Here is a 20,033-nt window from a genome sequence, read left to right as displayed (position 1 = left end):
AGCATAGCTTCCTGCAGGATGAAGTTTCCTGGGGACCCATCTCTCTCCTGACTGCCCACGGGCTTCTGAACAGAGTGTCTGGCCAGGTGGAGGTCTACATAAACCCTCCCTCGTCCAGCCTTCAACCCCCACCCACCCCTGCCACACTGATATCCCCCTGGGTAGACCCTCCTCCTGCCCCAGCACTCAAGGAGCCTTCGGAGACCAAGCGGGGCTGAGTCATGGGGTGTGGGCACAGTTGACTCCAGAGGGGTGATATTTCTGATATTCGTAAACTTGGGGGTGATGAGGAGCCTAACAAGAAAAAAGCAACACTGCTGGAGAATTTCCAAGGCTCATGGGCAAACCCATCTGCCCAGGGCTCAGCCTCCTCGATGCCCTCGAACGGCAGCCCCTGCACTGGTTTCTGCCCCCAGAGCGGCAAGGTGGACAGGGGAAGGGGGGAAAGGCGTGGGGGATCTGAAAGGGGGGCTTCAGACTCACCAGCTGCAAGAAGCAAGATGGTCCAGGGCATCTCTCCCCCGCGTTTGGCTGGGAAATCCGGCAGAGGCCAGAGGGGCCCAAGGCTCCCTGCCAACTCCTCCTGTGAGGCCAGATCGGGGAAAGGAGAACCAGGGCTAATTCTCAAGCTGAGAGTTTCCTCACTGGCAGGAAGTTGCACACACAGGCTTGAGCACTGAAAGGGACTCTCTCCTCTCCCCACCCCTTCCCCAAACATACATTAGACCCGGGCACCTCTCTGGCTGCTGATCTGCAGATTAGAGGAGAAAAAATGGATGAGATGGTTAGGTGGTTTTCACCATTTTTTCCTTTTTTTTAAATTTTTATTTTTGAGACAGAGTCTTGCTCTGTTGCCCAGGCTGGAGTGCAGTGGAGCAATCTCGGCTCAACGCAGACTCTGCCTCCCAGGTTCAAGCGATTCTCCTGCCTCAGCCTCCTGAGTAGCTGGGACTACAGGCAGGAGCCACCATGCCCAGCTAATTTTTGTATTTTTAGTAGAGACAGGGTTTCACCATGTTGGCCAGGATGGTCTCGATCTCTTGACCTCGTGATCCGCCTGCCTCAGCCTCCGAAAGTACTGGGATTTCAGGAGCGAGCCACCGTGCCCAGCCTTTTGTCTCTCCTTCTAAGAGAACTCCTGGGAATGAGACAGGGTGACAGCAGTGGGATGTTTGGAAACCCACACCCAAGACACAAACCATAGCCTAACCAGCGCCAACATTTAAACAAATACGGACAGGAGTGGGAGGACATGGTGGTTAGGGCTTGGCCTCTGCGACCTCAGGCACAGCTTACCTCCTTTGAGCCTTCAGTATACTGTTCTGCAGAATGGGGCTAAGAGTAGTAGACATTAGGCCAGACACGGTGGCTCACGCCTGTAATCCCAACACTTTGGGAGGCCGAGGTGGGCAGATCACCTGAGGTCAGGAGGTCAAGACCAGCCTAACATGGTGAAACCCCGTCTCTACTAAATACAAAAAATTAGCCGGGCATGGTTGCACACACCTGTAATCCCAGCTACTTGGGAGGCTGAGGCAGGAAAATTGCTTGAACCCAGGAGGTGGAGGCTGTGGTGAGCTGAGATTGCATCACTGCACTCCAGCCTGGGCAACAAGAGTGAAACTCCATCTCAAAAAAAAAAAAAAAAAAAAGAGTAGTGGACATTAGATTCAAAGAACTTGTAGTAGGAAATGCAATGCCTAGTGGGTAGTGAGTGCTCACAAGGTAAAGTTACAGGGAGGAAAAAGGCTCAGAAGTTTGATTAGCCAGGTGAAAGGGAATTCCAGTTCCAGATCAGTTCTGGATATAGTTTGTGATAGAGTTCACAGGATGAACTGCCTCCTGTTTACAGCGCAGAAACTTCCAAGTTTCTCTTACTACTGGGTTTGCATTTATCTTTTTAAACATTTCTGTTCAAGCCAATCGGGTTTGCTTGGGGGTTTGGACCCAAGAAGGACATGGTGTGTGGTCATCAAACACCAAAATGCATCATTAGAGTGAACTTTTTTCTTTGGCCACAGAAAGTCATTCCAACCTTAGGGCCTTTGCACACACTATTTCCCTGGCCTGGAACACAATTCTATCAACCTGGTCAAATCCTGCTTCTCCCTCAGATCTCAGTTTAAATATCACTTCTGGGAAAACTTTCAAGGCCCCTCTGGACTTAGAATAATCCCCCAGGTAAATTCTTCCACAGTGCTCTGTAATATTCCTTTATTGCAATTGTCATGCTTGTATCTTCAAGGAATTTGTTCATCTAAGTTGTCAAATGTATTGGTGTAATATTGTTCTTATCCCCTTACTATCCTTTTAATGTCTGTAGGGTCTGTAGTAATGTTCTTTCTTTCATTCCTGACAACAAAAATTAGTGAAGTCTCCTTGTCTCTTATTGGTCTTGCTAGGAGCTAATCATTGTTACTGATCTTTTCAAAGTGCCACAGTTTCGCTTTGTGGTTTCACTTTCTATTTTATTGCCTTTTGACTTGATTTTATTCTTTTCTTTTTTTCTGGTTACCTTACGTTCAATTGGCTCTTCTTTTCCTAGCTCATGTTTTGTTTTTAATTTGTTTTTATTTTCATTTTTTTTTTGAGACGGAGTCTTGATCTGTCACCCAGGCTAGAGTGCAGTGGCACAATCTCGGCTCACTGCAACCTCCGCCTCCTGGGTTCACGCCATTCTCCTACCTCAGCCTCCCGAGTAGCTGGGACTATAGGCGCTCGCCACTACACCCGGCTAATTTTTTGTATTCTTTAATAGAGATGGGGTTCCACTTTGTTAGCCAGGATGGTCTCAATCTCCTGACCTCGTAATCCACCTGCCTCGGCCTCCTAAAGTGCTGGGATTACAGGCGTGAGCCACCACACCCGGCCTGTTTTTAATTTAAACTTCACCTGCAGAAATTTGTATTAATACCTTCTTAAGATGGATGCTTATATAAACTCTTTTTATTTAAAAATAATTTTTTTTGAGACAGGGTCTTGCTCTATTGCCCAGGCTACAGAGCAGCAGCATGATCATGACACACTGCAGTCTCAACCTGCTGGGCTCAAGAGATCATCCCATCTCAGCCTCCTGAGTAGCTGGGACTACAGGTGTCCACTACCACACCTGGCTAATTAAAAAAATATATTTGTAGAGACAGGTCCCATTATGTTACCCAGCCTTATCTTGAACTCCTGGGCTCAAGCAATCCTCCTGCCGCAGCCTCCCAAAGTGTGGGATTACAGGCAGCTCATTAACTTTAAACCTTTATCTTTTTTTTTTTTTTTTTAAATGGAGTCTCGCTCTGTCACCCAGGCTGGAGTGCAGTGGCCAGATCTCAGAGCACTGCAAGCTCCGCCTCCCGGGTTCACACCATTCTCCTGCCTCAACCTCCTGAGTAGCTGGGACAACAGGCGCCTGCCACCATGCCTGGCTAATTTTTTGCATTTTTAGTAGAGACTATGCTTTTCTAATTGGTTTTCTACACTGTTGTGCCCACCTTTGAGTGGTGTCTTCACTTTAACCTTTTGTGCACACTCATGATCCAATCAGCACACATTCTCCACATTCTGAGTCCATACAAAGCCCTAGACCCAGCAACACTGAAAGAGAAACCACACCCCCACATCTCCTCTTCGCTGAGAGCTGTTCTGTCGCCCAAAAAAATTCTCCTCCCATCAGCCAGGCGTGGTGGCTCACGCCTGTAATCCCGGCACTTTGGGAGGCCAAGGAAGGTGGATCATGAGGTCAGGAAATTGAGACCATCCTGGCTAACATGGTAAAAACCTATCTCTACTAAAAAAAATACAAAAAATTAGCTGGGCATGGTGGCAGGCACCTGTAGTCCCAGCTACTCGGGAGGCTGAGGCAGGAGAATGATGTGAACCCGGGAGGTGGAGCTTGCAGTGAGCCGAGATAGTGCCACTGCACTCTAGCCTGGGTGACAGCAAGACTCTATCTCAAAAAAAAAAAAAAAATTCTGCTCTCATCCTCACCCTTCAATTGTCAGCATCTCCTCATTCTTCTTGGATGCAGGACAAGAGCTTGAGAACTGCTGAATGTAGGTACAAACTATAACACAGGTGGGCTGAGTGGACAGGGTGCCTCCAGTGTCAGGCCCCCACAGGTGGTTGGGGGCATTGCCGGCCATAGATGTCCCCGGTTGGCAAAGTGGCTGAGAAACATCCTGAGTCAATATGGTGCAGGAATCTACAACCTGGAATTCTGGTTTTTGGTTTTTTTTTGAGACAGGGTTTCTCTCTGTTGCACAGGCTGGAGTGCAGTAGGGCAATCATGGCTCACTGCAGCCTCAACTTCCTGGGTTCAAGTGATCCTCCTACATCAGGTTCCTGTGTTGCTGGGACTACAGGCATGTGCCACCATGCCCAGCTAATTAAAAAAATTTTTTTGTAGAGATGGGATCTCACTACACTGCCCAGCCTAGTCGGGAACTCCTGGGCTCAAGAGATCCTCCCAACTTGGTTGCCCAAAGTGCTGGGATTACAGGTATGAGCCACTCCACCTGGCTTTGACAGTGTCTGTGTTATTAACTGTCAGAGGCTCAGTAAATATTTGGTGAATAATTGGGGAGGAGAGTTTTTGGTTTTGTTTACTCAAGGGACATAAATCGCCCATTCAGACCCCAGAGGCCAGTGAGAATGGTGGAGTGGGGAGCTCTGGGCACCTGTCCTTGCGTAGAAACATTGAAAAAACATACAAAAATTAGCCGGGCATGGGTGGTGGGCACCTGTAATCTCAGCTACTTGGGAGGCTAAGGCAGAAAATTGCTTGAACCCAGGACGCAGAAGTTGCAGTGAGCCGGGATTGTGCCACTGCACTCCAGCCTGGGCAACAGAGAGAGACTCTGTCTCGGAAAAAAAAAAAAAAGAACAGAACAGAAAAGAAAAGAAAAAACAGGGTGGGAAAACCTGTCAGAATCAACTTTATCTGAGCTCTAGTATTAAGTAAAAGCTACTGGAGACCATTGTTTCAGACTAAGTTTCTGCACTGAGCCCCAACAGAGAAGACTAAAAATCAAAAAGGAGTCACTTCTGCTAAAGTTCTACATCACCAAACTGAAACTGAGCTGTTTTCTGACCTTCCTCATGACTGTTGCTGGATTCTAGAGTCTATGATCACAAATAAGGCCAATTGAGATCTTTAACCGAATTAGTTGTAATTTAGTTGTAATTCTGTCCTTTGACACTAGAAAATCAAGGTTGTTTTTGTTTTTGTTTTGAGAGGGAATCTTGCTCTGTGACCCAGGCCGGAGTGCAATGGCACGATCTCGGCTTACTTCAACCTCCACCTCTAGGGTTCAGGTGATTCTCCTGTCTCAGCCTCCCAAGTAGCTGGGATTACAGGCGTGCGCCACCGCACCTAATTTTTGTATTTTTAGTAGAGACGGGGTTTCATCATGTTGGCCAGGCAGGTCTCGAACTCCTGACCTCAGGTTATCTGCCCTCCTCGGCCTCCCAAGATGCTGGGATTACAGGCATGAGCCCCCACGCCCAGCCAGAAAATCCAGGTTTGTGCCAAACAAGCAAACACTCAATTGAGAAAAAGGCACCTGGAATATGGGAGGAAAGCTCCGGGGTGTTTTTACCTGCCTTTGACCCATGTCCTTCGCCAGCACTGCAGAAGCCTTGAAGACAGCAGCCTATGTTCCCAGTCCTGGTTCCTGTGGAACCAGGGGGTAGCAGAGCAGCCCCCATTCGCAAAGAAGTCATGTGTCACATGACATTCCTATCAGTGATGGGTCACATACACAATGCTGCTCTCATGGGTGACCTTACCATACTTTTACTGTATTATTCTATGTTTAGATACACAAATACATTGTTACAGTTACCTACAAAATTCAGTACAGGAACATGCTATACAGGTTTGAATCATAGAAACAACAGGCCATGCCTTATAGCCTAAAAAATATATATAATATATATAAATTTATAAATACAATATATGCAATATATATTTATAATTATATATGATATATACTATATATATATATGAATATATATATGAGAGACAGGGTCTCACTCTGTCACCCAGGCTGGAGTGCTGTGGTGTGATCACCACACCACAGTGCTGTGGTACAGCCAGGACCTCCTGGGATCAGGCGATCCTCCCACCTCAGCCTCCTAAGTAATTGGGACTACAGGCGCACACCACCATACCCGGCTAATTTCTGTAGTTTTTGTAGTCTCGTGTTTTTGCCATGTTGCCTAGGCTGTTCTCAACTCCTGGACGGAAGCGATCTGCCGGCCTCAGCCTCCCAAAATGGTGGGATTGCAAGCATGAGCCACCAAGCCCAGCCACCGGTTTTTTTGTTGTCATTTTTTTTTTTTTTTTTGAGACGGAGTCTAGCTCTGTCGCCCAGGCTGGAGTGCAGTAGCCGGATCTCAGCTCACCGCAGGCTCCGCCTCCCGGGTTTAAGCCGTTCTCCTGCCTCAGCCTCCCGAGTAGCTGGGACTACAGGCGCCCGCCACCTCGCCCGGCTAGTTTTTTGTACGTTTTAGCAGAAACGGGGTTTCACCATGTTAGCCAGGATGGTCTCGATCTCCTGACCTCGTGATCTGCCCGTCTCGGCCTCCCAAAGTGCTGGGATTACAGGCTTGAGCCACCGCGCCCGGCCTATGTTGTTATTTTTGAGATGGAGTTTCACTCTTGTTGCCCAGGCTGGAGTACAATGGCCGAGATCGTGCCCTCCACCTCTCAGGTTCAAGCGATTGTCCTGCCTCAGCCTTCCGGAGTAGCTGGGATTACAGGCATGCATCACCACGCCCAGCTAATTTTGTATTTTTAGTAGAGGTGGGGTTACTCCATGTTGGTCAGGCTGGTCTCAAACTCTCGACCTTGGGTGATACGCCCACCTCAGCCTCCCAAAGTGCTGGGATTACAGGCATAAGCCACAGTGCCTGGCCTTTTTTTTTTTTTTTTTCTTTTTTTACAGTATCCCCATTGGTAAGCCAGGCGTGACTATATTGCATTGGTCTGTTCTAATATGTCCAGAAGCTACAGAAGGATTGACTCAAGGCGTCTGTCTTCAACTCAGAATGTGTTCCTTGTAAACACTGTAGAGGGAAGGAAGAACCCACACCCACCTGGAACAAAAAATTGCGATGGAAGAAAACCACAGATGCACCAAAGCCTGGGTGGAAAGCTGCGGAGAATGTTTCTGTGGCCAATGAGAGCCTTCTAAAGTACCCATATATACTGAATAATTTATTTATTTAATAATTCTGAAATGGAGTCTTGCTCTGTTGCCCAGGCTGGAATGCAGTGGCACGATCTCAGCTCACTCCAACCTCCACCTCCTGGGTTCAAGCAATTCTCCTGCCTCAGCCTCCTGAGTAGCTGGGACTACAGACACGTGCCACCACGCCCAGCTAATTTTTGCATTTTTAGTAGAGACAGGGTTTCACCATGTTTGCCAGGCTGGTCTCGAACTCCTGACCTCAGGTGATCCGCCTGCCTCAGCCTCCCAAAATGCTGGGATTACACGGTGGCATGAGCCACCGTGTCTGGCTTATACCAAAGAATTTAGAAAGCAATGTGCATGCCCCTCAAAGTCCCTAAACTGTCACCTCTGGCTGATCTCTAGGCTTAGCATGAGCAGGAAGTAAAGGCTGAGGTGGAGTTGTTAGCATCCTGTTTAAGCCCTGGAGTATCCCTTCATAGATCTGCAGACACTGGGAGAGGGCATATTTAATTAATTATTTTTCGAGACAGAGTCTTGGTCCGTTGCCCAGGCTGGAGTGTAATGGCACAATCTCAGCTCACTGCAACCTTCGCCTCCAGGGTTCAAGCGATTCTCCTGCCTCAGCCTCCCGAGTAGCTGGGGCTACAGGCACGCACCACTATGCCCAGCTATAATTTTTTTTTTTTTCTTTTTTTTTTGAGATGGACTCTCGCCCCGTAGCCCAGGCTGGAATGCAGTGGTGCGATCTCGGCTCACTGTAAGCTCTGCCTCCTGGGTTCACACCATTCTCCTGCTTCAGCCTCCCAAATAACTGGGACTACAAGTATGTGCCACCATGCCCAGCTAATTTTTTTGTATTTTTAATAGTGAAGGGATTTCACCGTGTTAGTCAGGATGGTTTTGATCTCCTGACCTCATGATCCGTCCACCTCGACCTCCCAATGTGCTGGGATTACAGGTGTGAGCCACCGCACCCAACCAATCTTTTTATTTCTAGTAGAGATGGGGTTTCACCATGTTGGCCAGGCTGGTCTCAAACTCCTGACCTCAAGTGATCCGCCCACCTTGGCTTCCCAAAGTGCTGGGATTACAGGCGTGAGCCACTGCGCCTGGTGAGAGGGTATTTTTTCGTGTGTGTTTATGAAACAGGGTCTCACTGTCACCCAGGATGGAGTGTAGTGGGCCAATCATGGTTCACTGCAGCCTTGAACTCCTGAACTCAAGCGAGCCTCTCACCTCTGCCTCCTGAGTAGCTAGGACTACAGGTGCACGCCACTGCAACTGGCTAATTTTTCATTACTTTGTAAAGATGGTGGTGGGAGAGGGAGAGTCTATGTTGCCAAGGCCGGTCTCAAACTCCTTGGCTCAAGCGATCCTCTTGCTTCAGCCTCCCAAAGTGCTGGGATTACAAGCATGAGCGCCCAGCCAGAGAAGTTTTTTGTTTCACTTTTCTATCTTTTCCTCTCTGTAATATGTATTAAGAAAACCTCCTACAACAAAAAGACAACCCAATTTTTAAATGGGCAAAATATATGAATGGATATCTTTCCAAAGAAGATATACATATACATATGACCAAGAAGCAGATAAAAAGATGCTCAACCTAGGCCGGGCGTGGTGGCTCACACCTGTAATCCCAGCACTTTGGGAGCCCGAGATGGGCAGATCACGAGGTCAGGAGATTGAGACCATCCTGGCTAACACGGTGAAACCCCATCTCTTCTAAATATACAAAAAATTGGCCGGGTATGGTGGCGGGCGCCTGTAGTCCCAGCTACTCGGGAGGCAGAGCTTACAGTGAGCCAAGATCATGCCACTGCACTCCAGCCTGGGCGACAGAGCAAGACTTTGTTTAAAAAAAAAAAAAAAAAGAGGCTCAACCTTACTAGTCATTTGGGAGATGCGCATACACTAGTTTGGCTATAATAAAAAAACAAAAACAAAACAAAACAGAGCCAGGCACAGTGGCCCACGTCTGTAATTCCAGCACTTTAGGAGGCTGAGGTGGGTAGATCACTTGAGGTCAGGAGTTCGAGACCAGCTTGGCCAGCATGGCAAAAATCTGTCTCTAGGCTGGGCACAATGGCTCATGCCTGCAATCTCAGCACTTTGGGAGGCTTATGAAGGCAGATCACAAGGTTAAGAGATTGAGAACATCCTGGCCAACATGGTGAAACCCTGTCTCTACTAAAAATACAAAAATTAGCTGGGTGTGGTGGCGCATGCCCACAGTCCCAGCTACTCAGGAGGCTGAGGCAGAAGAATCACTTGAACCTGGGAGGCAGAGGTTGCAGTGAGCCAAGATTGCACCACCACACTCCAGCCTGGCAATAGAGCAAGACTCCGTCTCAAAAAAACAAAAACAAAACCTGTCTCTATTATAAATACAAAAATTAGCTGGGCGTGGTGGTACATGCCTGTAATCCCAGCTACTTGGGAGGCTGAGGCAGGAGAATCGCTTGAACCTGGGAGATGGAGATTGCAGTTACTGCAGTCCCGCCAAACTGATGAAGACTCTGTCTCAAAAACAAAACACAACAAAACAAAAACAAAATGGAAAATAACAAGTGTTGGTGAGGATGTGGAGAAACTAGAACCCTCATACAAGGTTGGTGGGAATGGAAGACAGCACAGCCACTCTGAAAAACTTTGGTTGTTCCTCAAAAAATTAAACATAGACATACCATAGGATCAAGCAATTCCACTGCAAGATCTATTCCCCAAATAACTGAATGCAGGTAATCAAATACACATACATACATGTTAACAGCAGCTGTACTCACAATAGCTAAAAGCTTGAAATAACCCTACTGTCCATCAGTAATGAATGGCTGAAGAAATTGTGAGGCCAGGCACAGTGACTCACAACTGTAATCTCAGTGTTTTGGGCACTGAGGCAGGAGAATCACTTAAGCCCAGGAGTTAAAGACCAGCCTGGGTAACACAGGGAGACCTCTTGTCTCCAGAGAAAAATAATTAGCCACATGTGGTGGTGTGCACCTGTAGTTCCAGCTACTTGGGAGGCTGAGGTGGATCACTTGAGCCTGGGAAGTGGAGGGAGCTGTGATCACACCACTGCCCTCCAGCTTGAGTGACATAGCGAGACTGTCTCAACAAAAAAAAGAAGGAAAGAAAAATCAATTGTGGTATGTGCATACAATAGAATACTACTCAGCCATAAAAAGGACCATACATGGTCTAACCCTAGAAACATGCCAAGTAAAAGAAGTTCAATACAAATGGTGACACATTGTCTGCTTCTATTCATATGAAATATCCAGAACAGGAAAATCCCTAGAGGCCAAAAGTACATGGCTGGTTGCCAGAGATTGGGGGCAAAGTGGAATGAGGAGTTCACACAGGAGACTAGAAAGAAATTATTTAGGCAAACAGTGAGGGCAAATAATCCTCAGCAGAGTTTCTTTTTTTTTTTTTTTTTTTTTTTGAGACGGAATCTCGCTCTATCGCCCAGGCTGGAGTGCAGTGGCGTGATCTTGGCTCACGGCAAGATCTGCCTCCCCGGTTCACGCCATTCTCCTGCCTCAGCCTCCCGTGTAGCTGGGACTACAGGTGCCCGCCACCACGCCAGGCTAATTTCTTTTCGTACTTTTAGTAGAGATGGTGTTTTACCGTGTTAGCCAGGATGGCTACGATCTCCTGACCTTGTGATCCACCCGCCTCGGCCTCCCAAAGTGCTGGGATTACAGGCGTGAAGAATTTCTTAATTCTAACAGAAAGTAGCCCCCTAAATAATTTCTTTTCTAATAAAGAGCAGCCTGGAAACTCGAGCTGCAAACATAGGTAAGGAAGCTGGAAGCTTGCACGTGGGAATGCTGGTAGCTGCACCAACAGAAAAGGGGTACCTTGGAGCCAGGCATATCCAACACGGAGGCTCCATCTCCCCATTTTTGCTACCACGTATACAGGAACTAAGAAATGGGCAACATGGGGCTGGGCAAGGTGGCTCACATCAGTAATCCCAGCACTTTGGGAGGCAGAGGTGGGCAGATCACCTGAGGTCAGGAGTCGAGACCAGCCTGGCCAAGTGGTGAAATCCTGTCTCTACTAAAAATACAAAAAATTAGTCGGGCATGCTGGCAGGCGCCTGTAATCCCAGCTACTTGGGAGGCTGAGGCAGGAGAAACCCTTGAACCCAGGAGGCGGAGGTTGCAGTGAGCCTAAATCACGCCATTGCACTACAGCCTGGGTGACAGGGCGAGACTGTCTCAAAAAAAAAAAAAAAAAAAAAAAAAAAGAAAAGAAAAGAAAAGAAATGAGCAATGTGGCACAGCTCAGGTAGAGACCCCAGCTGCATAATGAAAGATTAGCAGATACCAGAAATTCGCACCCTATGCAAACGGCACACCTATTCTAACCAGTTTTTCAGCCCCTATGTAAATCAGGCTCTGCCTCCTCACCAGCTCATCTATAAAACCTCTGCATTTTGCTGTGGACCAGCAACCATTTTTCTGGGACCCCTCTCTGTAGCAGAGAGTTATTTTCGCCATTGCCTATTAAACTTTCGTTCTCAACCTCACTCTTTGTGTGTCCCGGTCCTTGTTCTCCACAGCTGTGAGACAACAAACCTTGGCTGTGACTCAAGACAACGAGGCCGTTTCAGAATCACTGCTTAATGGGTACAGGGATCCTTACTGGGCTGATGAAAATGGAACTACACAGAAGTCACTAGACAACATTGGAATGTACTAAATGCCACTGAATTGCTAATTTTAAAATAGTTATTTTTATTTTTTTGACACGGAGTCTTGCTCTGTCGCCCAGGCAGGAGTGCAGTGGCGTGATCTTGGCTCACCTCAAGCTGCACCTCCCGTGTTCACACCATTCTCCTGCCTCAGCCTCCTGAGTACCTGGGACTACAGACGCCTGCCACCATGCCCAGCTAATTTTTTGTATTTTTGGTAGAGACGGGGTTTCATCGTGTCAACCAGGATGGTCTTGATCTCCTGACCTTGTGATCCGCCTGCCTCAGCCTCCCAAAGTGTTGAGATTATAGGCGTGAGCCACCACACCCGGCCTTAAAATGGTTAATTTTATGCAATGTGAATTTTACTGTATTTTTAAAATATCAATTTTAGTAATCCCAACAGTTTGGGAGGGTGAGGAGGCAGGTGGATGGCTTGAGTCCAAGAGTCTGAGACCAGCCCGGGCAACATAGGGACATCTCATCTCTACAAAAAATTAGGAATGTGGTCCGAGCTACTCAGGAGGTTGAGCCAGGAGAATCACTTGAGCCCAGGAGGTCGAGATTGCAGTAAGCCATGATGGCCTCACTACTTTCTAGTCTGGGTAACAGAGCAAGACCCTGTCTTAAAAAAAAAAATCCGGCTGGGCGCAGTGGCTCACCCCTGTAATCCCAGCACTTTGGGAGGCCAAGGTGGACGGATCACAATGTCAGAAGATTGAGACCATCCTGGCTAACACGGTGAAACCCCATCTCTACTAAAAATGCAAAATTTAGCCGGGTGTGGTGACACGTGCCTGTAGTCTCAGCTACTCGGAAGACTGGGGCAGGAGAACCCAGGAGGTGGAAGTTGTAGTGAGTCGAGATCACACCACTGCACTCTAGCCTGGGCAGCAGAGGGAGGCTCCGTCTCAAAAGAAAAAAAAAAAGGAATCATCCATTCTCCACTATTATTTCAAATTGTCCAAGCAGTGAGTGTAAATGATAGAAAAACTTGGAGTGAAAAGGAATACCAAACTGACATTACAAAGAGCTACTTCCCCAAATTTTCCAAATGCAGGAAAGTGCTGACAATAGCCAGCTGTATTTGAGGGGTCTTTGTCATCACCTGCCAACCTTTTCAGGGTTTATCTTTGAAGACTAAACATTTCCGTGTACACAGTTTATGTTTAGATGGGAACCAAATAACAGATTATTATTTACTAAGGGCCTGTGATATGCCACGCACTGTGGAGGTAAGCACTCAACAAGCATTTCACTTATCCTTAAGACAGCCCAGTAGGGTAGACCTTTTATCCTCATTTTGCAGAAGAGGAAACTGACGCTCAACAGAGGGACTGCCTCAAGTAATGGGTGGGGCAGGAGCTGAAATGTAGCTCCCAGTTCGACGCCACGTTTGACGCCTGAGGCAATGTGGGAGAATCGCAAGGTGGCTCCCAGTCCCACACTCTCCTCACCTCTTCCTACCTGGGCTGTGGTTTTTCTGACCCGAGTCTACTGTAATGGCTCTGTTTACCTGCTGGCCCTTGAGGTGCATGGTGTGGCCACACCCCTCCACTGTCTATAAGCCAGGAAAGTGCTAAATATGAACCAAGCCTCATGTCAATTTTCACAGCCGGACTATAGGGTGGTCGTTCCATCACTCCCGACTTACGAGGAAACTGATACGCTGATGCTTCTAAGGCTCTAAAGGCGTCGAACCTGGAGCCACGCTCCCAGGGCAAGCAAAACACGACGCCACAGGTTATCTCCGCCCCGCCCCCCAGCTGAGCCTTTTTATACGCGAGTCCTACGGGTCGCGTACAGGGCCACACCTAGTCCCTATTTTTGGGTCCACTCCACCCCGTGGATCCCGCCAAAGGTTGTCTCGCGCGGCGCACTGTGGGAAAACCGCGGGAGGTGCCTAAAGCGGACCCTGCCGCCTCTAACTTTAGTTGTCTTAGCTACTGCCTACAAAAGATGCGCCATTGTGGCACTTATTTTTGTAATTTTCCTCCACCAGCGGCCGAGACGAGAGCCGAAGCCTTTGAAAAAAATATTCCTAGACGGTTGTGTTTCCGGGCGCATCAGGCATTCATTCGGGCAGCCTGTCTCTCTGGAGGGGTCCTTCACTCCCGGCACCTCTGGTTACAGACAACGTACAGAAGCGACTGCCAATGAGCTCCGCTGAGTAGGACAGGGGCAGGGCTAGCGCTTAAAGGAGCCGCGACCCCTTTGCAGACCAGAGGGTGACCCGGATGATGGCGGCCGGCGCGGCCTTAGCCCTGGCCTTGTGGCTACTAATGCCACCAGTGGGGGTGGGAGGGGCGGGGCCCCCGCCAATCCAGGACGGTGAGTTCACGTTCCTGTTGCCGGCGGGGAGGAAGCAGTGTTTCTACCAGTCCGCGCCGGCCAACGCAAGCCTCGAGACCGAATACCAGGTAGCGGGTCGCGAGCTGGGCAGCCAGCGGAGTCAGGGGGAGGGGGCGTGGCCAAGCGGCCGGGGCGAGGCGCGCTTTAGGAGGAAGGGGGAGGAGTCCGTGCTTGGGAGCGCGGGGGCGGAGCTAGGAAGAGATGGACAGATGGGGCGGGGACGGTGTGTGGGAGCGGAAGGGGAGGGAGTAATAAGGCGGGGCTAGAGTGAGAGATGGAGTGGGCGGGGCCAACCGTAAGTATAGGGAGCCTCTGAGGACAGGATTCTCGCTGGTGGGCGTGGCGATAGTGCTGATAGGTCGACTATGGGGACGTTGCCGACACAGGCCTTTCTTGGGAGTTAGACTAAGGAAAAAGGCTGGGCCTATCCTCTTTCGGAGGCGGAGCCAAGCGGGGGCGTGGTCAGGTAAACTTCCATTAAGTACTTTTGATAGGTGCGTGGTCAGCTGAAAGTATGGACCCCAAGCTGTCATATCAATGAGGGTAGAGGCAAGGGGCGCAGCCATTGGGACAGGTGGGGGCGGGACCGGTTGTGGGTGTGCCACCGTTCAGGTAAGCCCTTGGTGGTCTGTACTGATCAGTGTTGGTTCAGCAGTAGCCCTCTTTGGCAGGCGCCCTTGGCCTACCGCTAGCCCTCCACCCACTCTTACCTGTCCCCCAGGTGATCGGAGGTGCGGGGCTGGACGTGGACTTCACGCTGGAGAGCCCTCAGGGCGTGCTGTTGGTCAGCGAGTCCCGCAAGGCTGATGGGGTACACACGTGAGTTCAGTCCTGATGCCTTCCTGGGTTCAGTTACAGCCCTGCCCCTCCCAGGCGGCCTCAGGTTACCGCCCTGACTGCCCCAGAGTCGGCTGGCCGGCCACCCTGGTTCATGTTTGTGTGTCTGTCTGCCCAGCGTGGAGCCAACGGAGGCCGGGGACTACAAGCTGTGCTTTGACAACTCCTTCAGCACCATCTCCGAGAAGCTGGTGTTCTTTGAATTGATCTTTGACAGCCTCCAGGATGACGAGGAGGTCGAAGGATGGGCAGAGGCTGTGGAGCCCGAGGAGATGCTGGATGTTAAAATGGAGGACATCAAGGTGTGTCCAGGGTGCACTGAGGCCACTCCTTCCAGATCTCTAGGATTCATCTGGGGCACCCCCCTTGGGCTGACCTAGCCTCCCCTCCGAAGTTGTGCCCCCAACCGAATTATAGTAACAGTAGCAGCTCTTAAAATAAGTAGTTCATTTCAGGCCGGGCATGGTGGCTCACGCCTGTAATCCCAGCACTTTGGGAGGCTGAGGTGGGTGGATCACCTGAGGTCAGGAGTTCGAGACCAGCCTGGCCAACATGGTGAAACCCCCTCTCTACTAAAAATACAAAAATTAGCTGGGTGTGGTGGCGCACGCCTGTAACCCCAGCTACTCAGGAGGCTGAGGCAGGAGAATCACTTGAACTCAGGAGGTGGAGGTTGCAGTGAGTTGAGATCATGCCACTGCACTCCAGCCTGGGCAATAAGAGCGAAACTCCGTCTCAAAAAAAAAAAGAAAGGTAGTTCATTTCTAGGTGTAAACCCTGGTGTAAAGGTTTAAGGAACTCGTATCATAAATACCTTCATACCGTAAAACTCTATAACCACCTTGTGAAGTAGACCCCGTGCTCACATCATCCCTGTTTTACAGGTGGGAAAAGTGAGATACAGGATGGCTGAGCAACTCATGGCCACACAGATCAACTAGCAGAGTTGGTATTGAACCCACGCTGGTTTCAGCAACTATTCTCTTAACCACAAGCAAATATGTTCTGTACATTTATTAGTATTTTAATTAACGACTTCTTTATTTTCTTTTTTTTTTTTTTTTTTTTTTTTTTTTTTTTTTGAGACGGAGTCTCGCTCTGTCACCCAGGCTGGAGTGCGGTGGCCGGATCTCAGCTCACTGCAAGCTCCGCCTCCCGGGTTCACGCCATTCTCCTGCCTCAGCCTCCCGAGTAGCTGGGACTACAGGCGCCCGCCACCTCGCCCGGCTAGTTTTTTGTATTTTTTAGTAGAGACGGGGTTTCACCGTGTTAGCCAGGATGGTCTCGATCTCCTGACCTCGTGATCCGCCCGTCTCGGCCTCCCAAAGTGCTGGGATTACAGGCGTGAGCCACCGCGCCCGGCCGACTTCTTTATTTTCAAACAGATCTCTCTTGGTCACCCAGGCTGGATTGCAGTGGCACGATCTCAGCTCACTGCAACCTCTGCCTCCCAGGTTCAAGCAGTTCTCCTGCCTCAGCCTCTCGAGTAGCTGCACTACCACGCCTGACTAATTTTTGTGTTTTTAGTAGAGACAGGGTTTCACCATGTTGGCCAGACTGGTCTCAAACTCCTGACCTCAGGGGATCTGTCCACCTTGGCCTCCCAAAGTTCTGGGATTACAGGTGTGAGCTACGGCGAGGCAAGGTCTTGCTGTGTCACTCAGGCTGGAGTGCAGTGGTGTGATCATAGCCCATCGCAGCCTCAAACTCCTGGGCTCAAGCAGTCCTGCCACCTCAGTGGGACTACAGGTGTGCACCACCATGCCTAATTTTTTTGTTTTCTGTAGAGACGAGGTTTCACCATGCTGGCCAGGGTGGTCTTGAACTCCTGAGTTTAAATGATCCTCCTGTCTTGGTCTGTGTTTGCATTACACATGTAATCTTGCCTCAGCCTCCTGAATAGCTGGGATTAGTTGTGCATCACCACCCCTGGCTAATTTTTTGTAGAGATGGGGTTTTGCTATGTAGCCCAGGCTGGTCTCAAACTCCTGGGCTCAAGCGATCCTCCCACCTCAACCTTCCAAAGTGCTGGGATTACAGGCATGAGCCACCATGCTCGTCCTTGTGCATTTATTTAGGCATTAAATTGTGTTTGCGGCTGTACCTTCCTGGGCTAATACAGCCTCCCTCCATATCTCCCGGTTGTTTTGGTCTCTGGTTCCCGATGGGCGGAGGGACGCCTGACCCTTCCCCTCCCTCTGCCCTGCAGGAGTCCATTGAGACCATGCGGACCCGGCTGGAGCGAAGCATCCAGATGCTGACGCTACTTCGGGCCTTCGAGGCACGTGACCGCAACCTGCAAGAGGGCAACTTGGAGCGGGTCAACTTCTGGTCAGCTGTCAACGTGGCGGTGCTGCTGCTGGTGGCCGTGCTGCAGGTCTGCACACTCAAGCGCTTCTTCCAGGACAAGCGCCCGGTGCCCACGTAGCCCCTGCCACGGAAGGAAGAACGGGACGAAGGAGGGGCAGCGGGGTGTGTGCGTATGAGACTTGGGGGTCCCTCCCCATTTCAGTTTCCTGCCAAAATGGGAGTGTGCAGTCGGGGCCTGTGGTCTGGCCCCGTGAGTCTCCTTCCGTCCTCAGTGGGCAGGGAACACCTCTGGCTTGCAGAAGGGACGGCTCAGCGGCTGCACCGACGGTCCTGGAAATCTCACATGGTGGGCACTGCAGCGTTGGAACGTGAGCCTCAGATTTCCTGGCCCCTCTACTGTACATGTGCCTTAGCCTAAGCCTTCCATCCTGTGTTACCGTTGCCTGGTGCGGGGCAGGGCCTAACAAGGAAACCTGGGCCCTCCAAGCCAGGCTGAGGGCTGGTAACAGAATGCCAGGAAGGGGGCCTGGAAGACCACCTGCCCCGGCCCCTCTTCCTGCAGGGGCCCCACACAGGCATGAGGGATGGCCTGGCCAAAGTCTAGGCAGAAGCCTCCTGGAACAAAGGGTGGTGTGGCCTGGGCGTCGGAGTCAATAAATTATGGTCAGAAAATCACAGAGCCTGCTGACTGGGGCTCAGGGACACCAGCTAGGACAGACCGGCCCGCGAAGGGGGCAGCCAGACAGGCGGGAGGGGCCTCCCACGAAGCTCAGAAGAAAGGTCTGGCGGGAGCCGATGGAGGGGGTCGCCTGGCACAAGAGAAAAATCAGAAAGCAAAGTTTAACTGAGTCCCAGGTGGGCCACGAGGCCTGGGCTTCCCCAAGAGAGGGTGAGAGAAGCAGGGCCTGAGGGTAGGAAGTGGGTGGAGCACTGGGGTCCCGGCTTCACCAGGCAGCAGCCAGGCCTGTGCACGTGGGGGTGTGTGGGGGATCAGAGAACATCTGCTCCCACTCCTCCCGTGCTAAGGAAAGTAAAAGTTCTCGCCTGTATCCAGTGGCTTCCTCTGAAAGGCGACACCCAGGAAAGCAGAGCCCTCAGGGAGGTGTGAGGTGCTTATGTTTGCAGGGACCTGGGCGTCCTTATGGGAGGCCTGATGGGGGAGGTGGCGCCCACGTCCCCAGCCCGAACACTAACACAAGAGGCCCACACAGCAGCCACCAGCAGCGTCTTCCCTTTATTTTAGTTTATTAATAGGACACAGAGTGCAGGCACTTACAGTGGTCAAACCGAGCGAGGAGTGGGTGAGGTCTGCTCAGAGAGAGGCTGCCCGGGGCCCACCCCATCAGGGAGGCATGGGTGGGAGCTGAGAGGCCCCCAAGGCCCCCCACCACCACCACCCACATAACCCAAGCCCAGCCACCCTGGGGGACCCAGGAGGAGGAGGAGGAGAGAGGAGTAGGGCAAGGCCGGCCCGGGCCAACGGCTCCGGGCCTAGCAAAGGCACCTCTGGCAGCCGAGGCTGGGCCGGGCTCAGGCTGCGTGGTTAATATGGCCAGGAAGGACTATGTACACCTCAGGCCTGGCAGCCGGGCACTACTGAGCCCACTGGGCCAGGCTTGCCGCTGGGGAGCTCCTGCTAATGAGAAGTTGATATACCCCTGCACCCCAGCAAGGCCTGGGGACATAGGCGCCCTTGGTGCCCCCAATTCTAGAAGGCCTGCCCTACATGGGCCTTCCCAGCCCGAGAAGACCCAGGCAGAGTCCTCTCAAGGCTGGACCCCTCATTCAGGATGGCGTCAAGGGTTCAGATCCCCCTCTGCCACCCTGAGACTCCATCCCCCAAAGTGCATCACCCCAGCGCCCCTGCCTGGAGCTCCAGGGCCCCTTTGCGCAGTGCGGTGTCCAGCCAGGCATGGGGGCCGGCCCTGGGCCGGGTCCAGCGTTAAGGAAGAGGCCAGGGCTGCCCACTGGGAGCCTGGTCCCGGCATAGGGGCGGCAGAGGGCCCCAGACCACCGAAGCTCCGGCGCCGCGGGTGCGTGAGGCCCCCCCGAGAGCACGCCCCCCTCGAGGCCTAGTCGAGCAGGGATGGCTCGGCTGGGCGGATAATGGTGGGCCGGCTGGGCGCGGCAGGGGGCCTTCTGCTGCAAAGAGAAGACAGACAGGTGGGGAGGGGGAGATGGCAGTGAGGCCATGAGCAGGAGGCAGGCCTGGGTTGAGGACCCAGCCCCCACCCACACAGCACCCCACGGTGTTCACCAGATTGACCTCCGCAAGCCACCAAGGCGTTGGGGAGGAGTGCCAAACCCAGGCATCGACTCGCCTGCTGTTTGACCCTCGGTGAGGCCCTTGCCCTCCCTGGGCCTCAGCTTCCCCACTGGAGAAGTGGGGAGAATAAAGCCTGGCCCACGGGGTAGGCTGAGGCAGGCAGGGGTAGGAAGGAGAGGGAGGTAAACAGTGGGAGGAGGTGCCCAGCGTGAGGGTTTCACAGCTGCCTGGTGGCGCACCCCAGTGGGCAGAGGGCAAGCTGGAGGCTACTCTGAGACACTGAACAAGCCTCTTGACCTATCTGGGCCTGTTTTCCTGTGAGCCAAACAGGGATGAGGGCGATTCCTCCACTCCAGCAGCTGGGCACGTGGTGAGAGCT

At 51.3% G+C, this 20,033-nt stretch overlaps 3 protein-coding genes across 17 annotated transcripts in view; 1 reads left to right on the top strand and 2 right to left on the bottom strand.

Annotated features, from left to right (window-relative positions):
- The window catches only part of C20H19orf38 (chromosome 20 C19orf38 homolog), a 36,749-nt gene extending 23,010 nt beyond the window's left edge, over nucleotides 1–13,739 (bottom strand). Inside the window, exons 1-3 of one of the 5 annotated variants that reach the window (XM_071086623.1) lie at nucleotides 13,544–13,729; nucleotides 1,014–1,138; nucleotides 484–751 (exon numbers count right to left, since the gene is read on the bottom strand). In XM_071086623.1, the coding sequence (XP_070942724.1) occupies nucleotides 484–718 (235 nt within the window). In that variant the 5' untranslated portion in view covers nucleotides 719–751; nucleotides 1,014–1,138; nucleotides 13,544–13,729. Of the gene's footprint in view, nucleotides 1–483; nucleotides 1,139–13,543 lie in introns of all 5 variants that reach the window. The other 4 variants (XM_071086624.1, XM_011728586.3, XM_071086622.1 and 1 more) reach the window with 4 other exon arrangements.
- Nucleotides 13,740–14,007: 268 nt separating this feature from the next.
- Nucleotides 14,008–18,063, top strand: LOC105474039 (transmembrane p24 trafficking protein 1). Its single transcript, XM_011728374.2, has 4 exons — nucleotides 14,008–14,309; nucleotides 14,963–15,060; nucleotides 15,197–15,380; nucleotides 17,288–18,063. Exons 1-4 carry the CDS (start codon nucleotides 14,127–14,129, stop codon nucleotides 17,504–17,506), a joined length of 684 nt encoding a protein of 227 aa, XP_011726676.1. The 5' UTR covers nucleotides 14,008–14,126; the 3' UTR covers nucleotides 17,507–18,063.
- A 540-nt stretch (nucleotides 18,064–18,603) lies between these two features.
- Nucleotides 18,604–20,033, bottom strand: part of LOC105474181 (dynamin 2) — a 108,873-nt gene continuing 107,443 nt past the window's right edge. For 7 of the 11 annotated variants that reach the window (XM_011728697.2, XM_011728761.2, XM_071086619.1 and 4 more), the window contains one exon: nucleotides 18,604–19,530. In XM_011728697.2, coding sequence (XP_011726999.1) covers nucleotides 19,461–19,530 — 70 coding nt within the window. In that variant the 3' untranslated portion in view covers nucleotides 18,604–19,460. The remainder of the gene's footprint in view (nucleotides 19,531–20,033) is intronic. The other 4 variants (XM_071086618.1, XM_011729153.2, XM_011729231.2 and 1 more) reach the window with 1 other exon arrangement.

This window comes from Macaca nemestrina, chromosome 20 (assembly GCF_043159975.1).
Source record: "Macaca nemestrina isolate mMacNem1 chromosome 20, mMacNem.hap1, whole genome shotgun sequence".
In the NCBI taxonomy this organism is placed as follows: domain Eukaryota; kingdom Metazoa; phylum Chordata; class Mammalia; order Primates; family Cercopithecidae; genus Macaca; species Macaca nemestrina.
The sequence above is the reverse complement of the archived record's forward strand: the minus strand, read 5'-3'. Positions and strand labels throughout refer to the sequence as shown.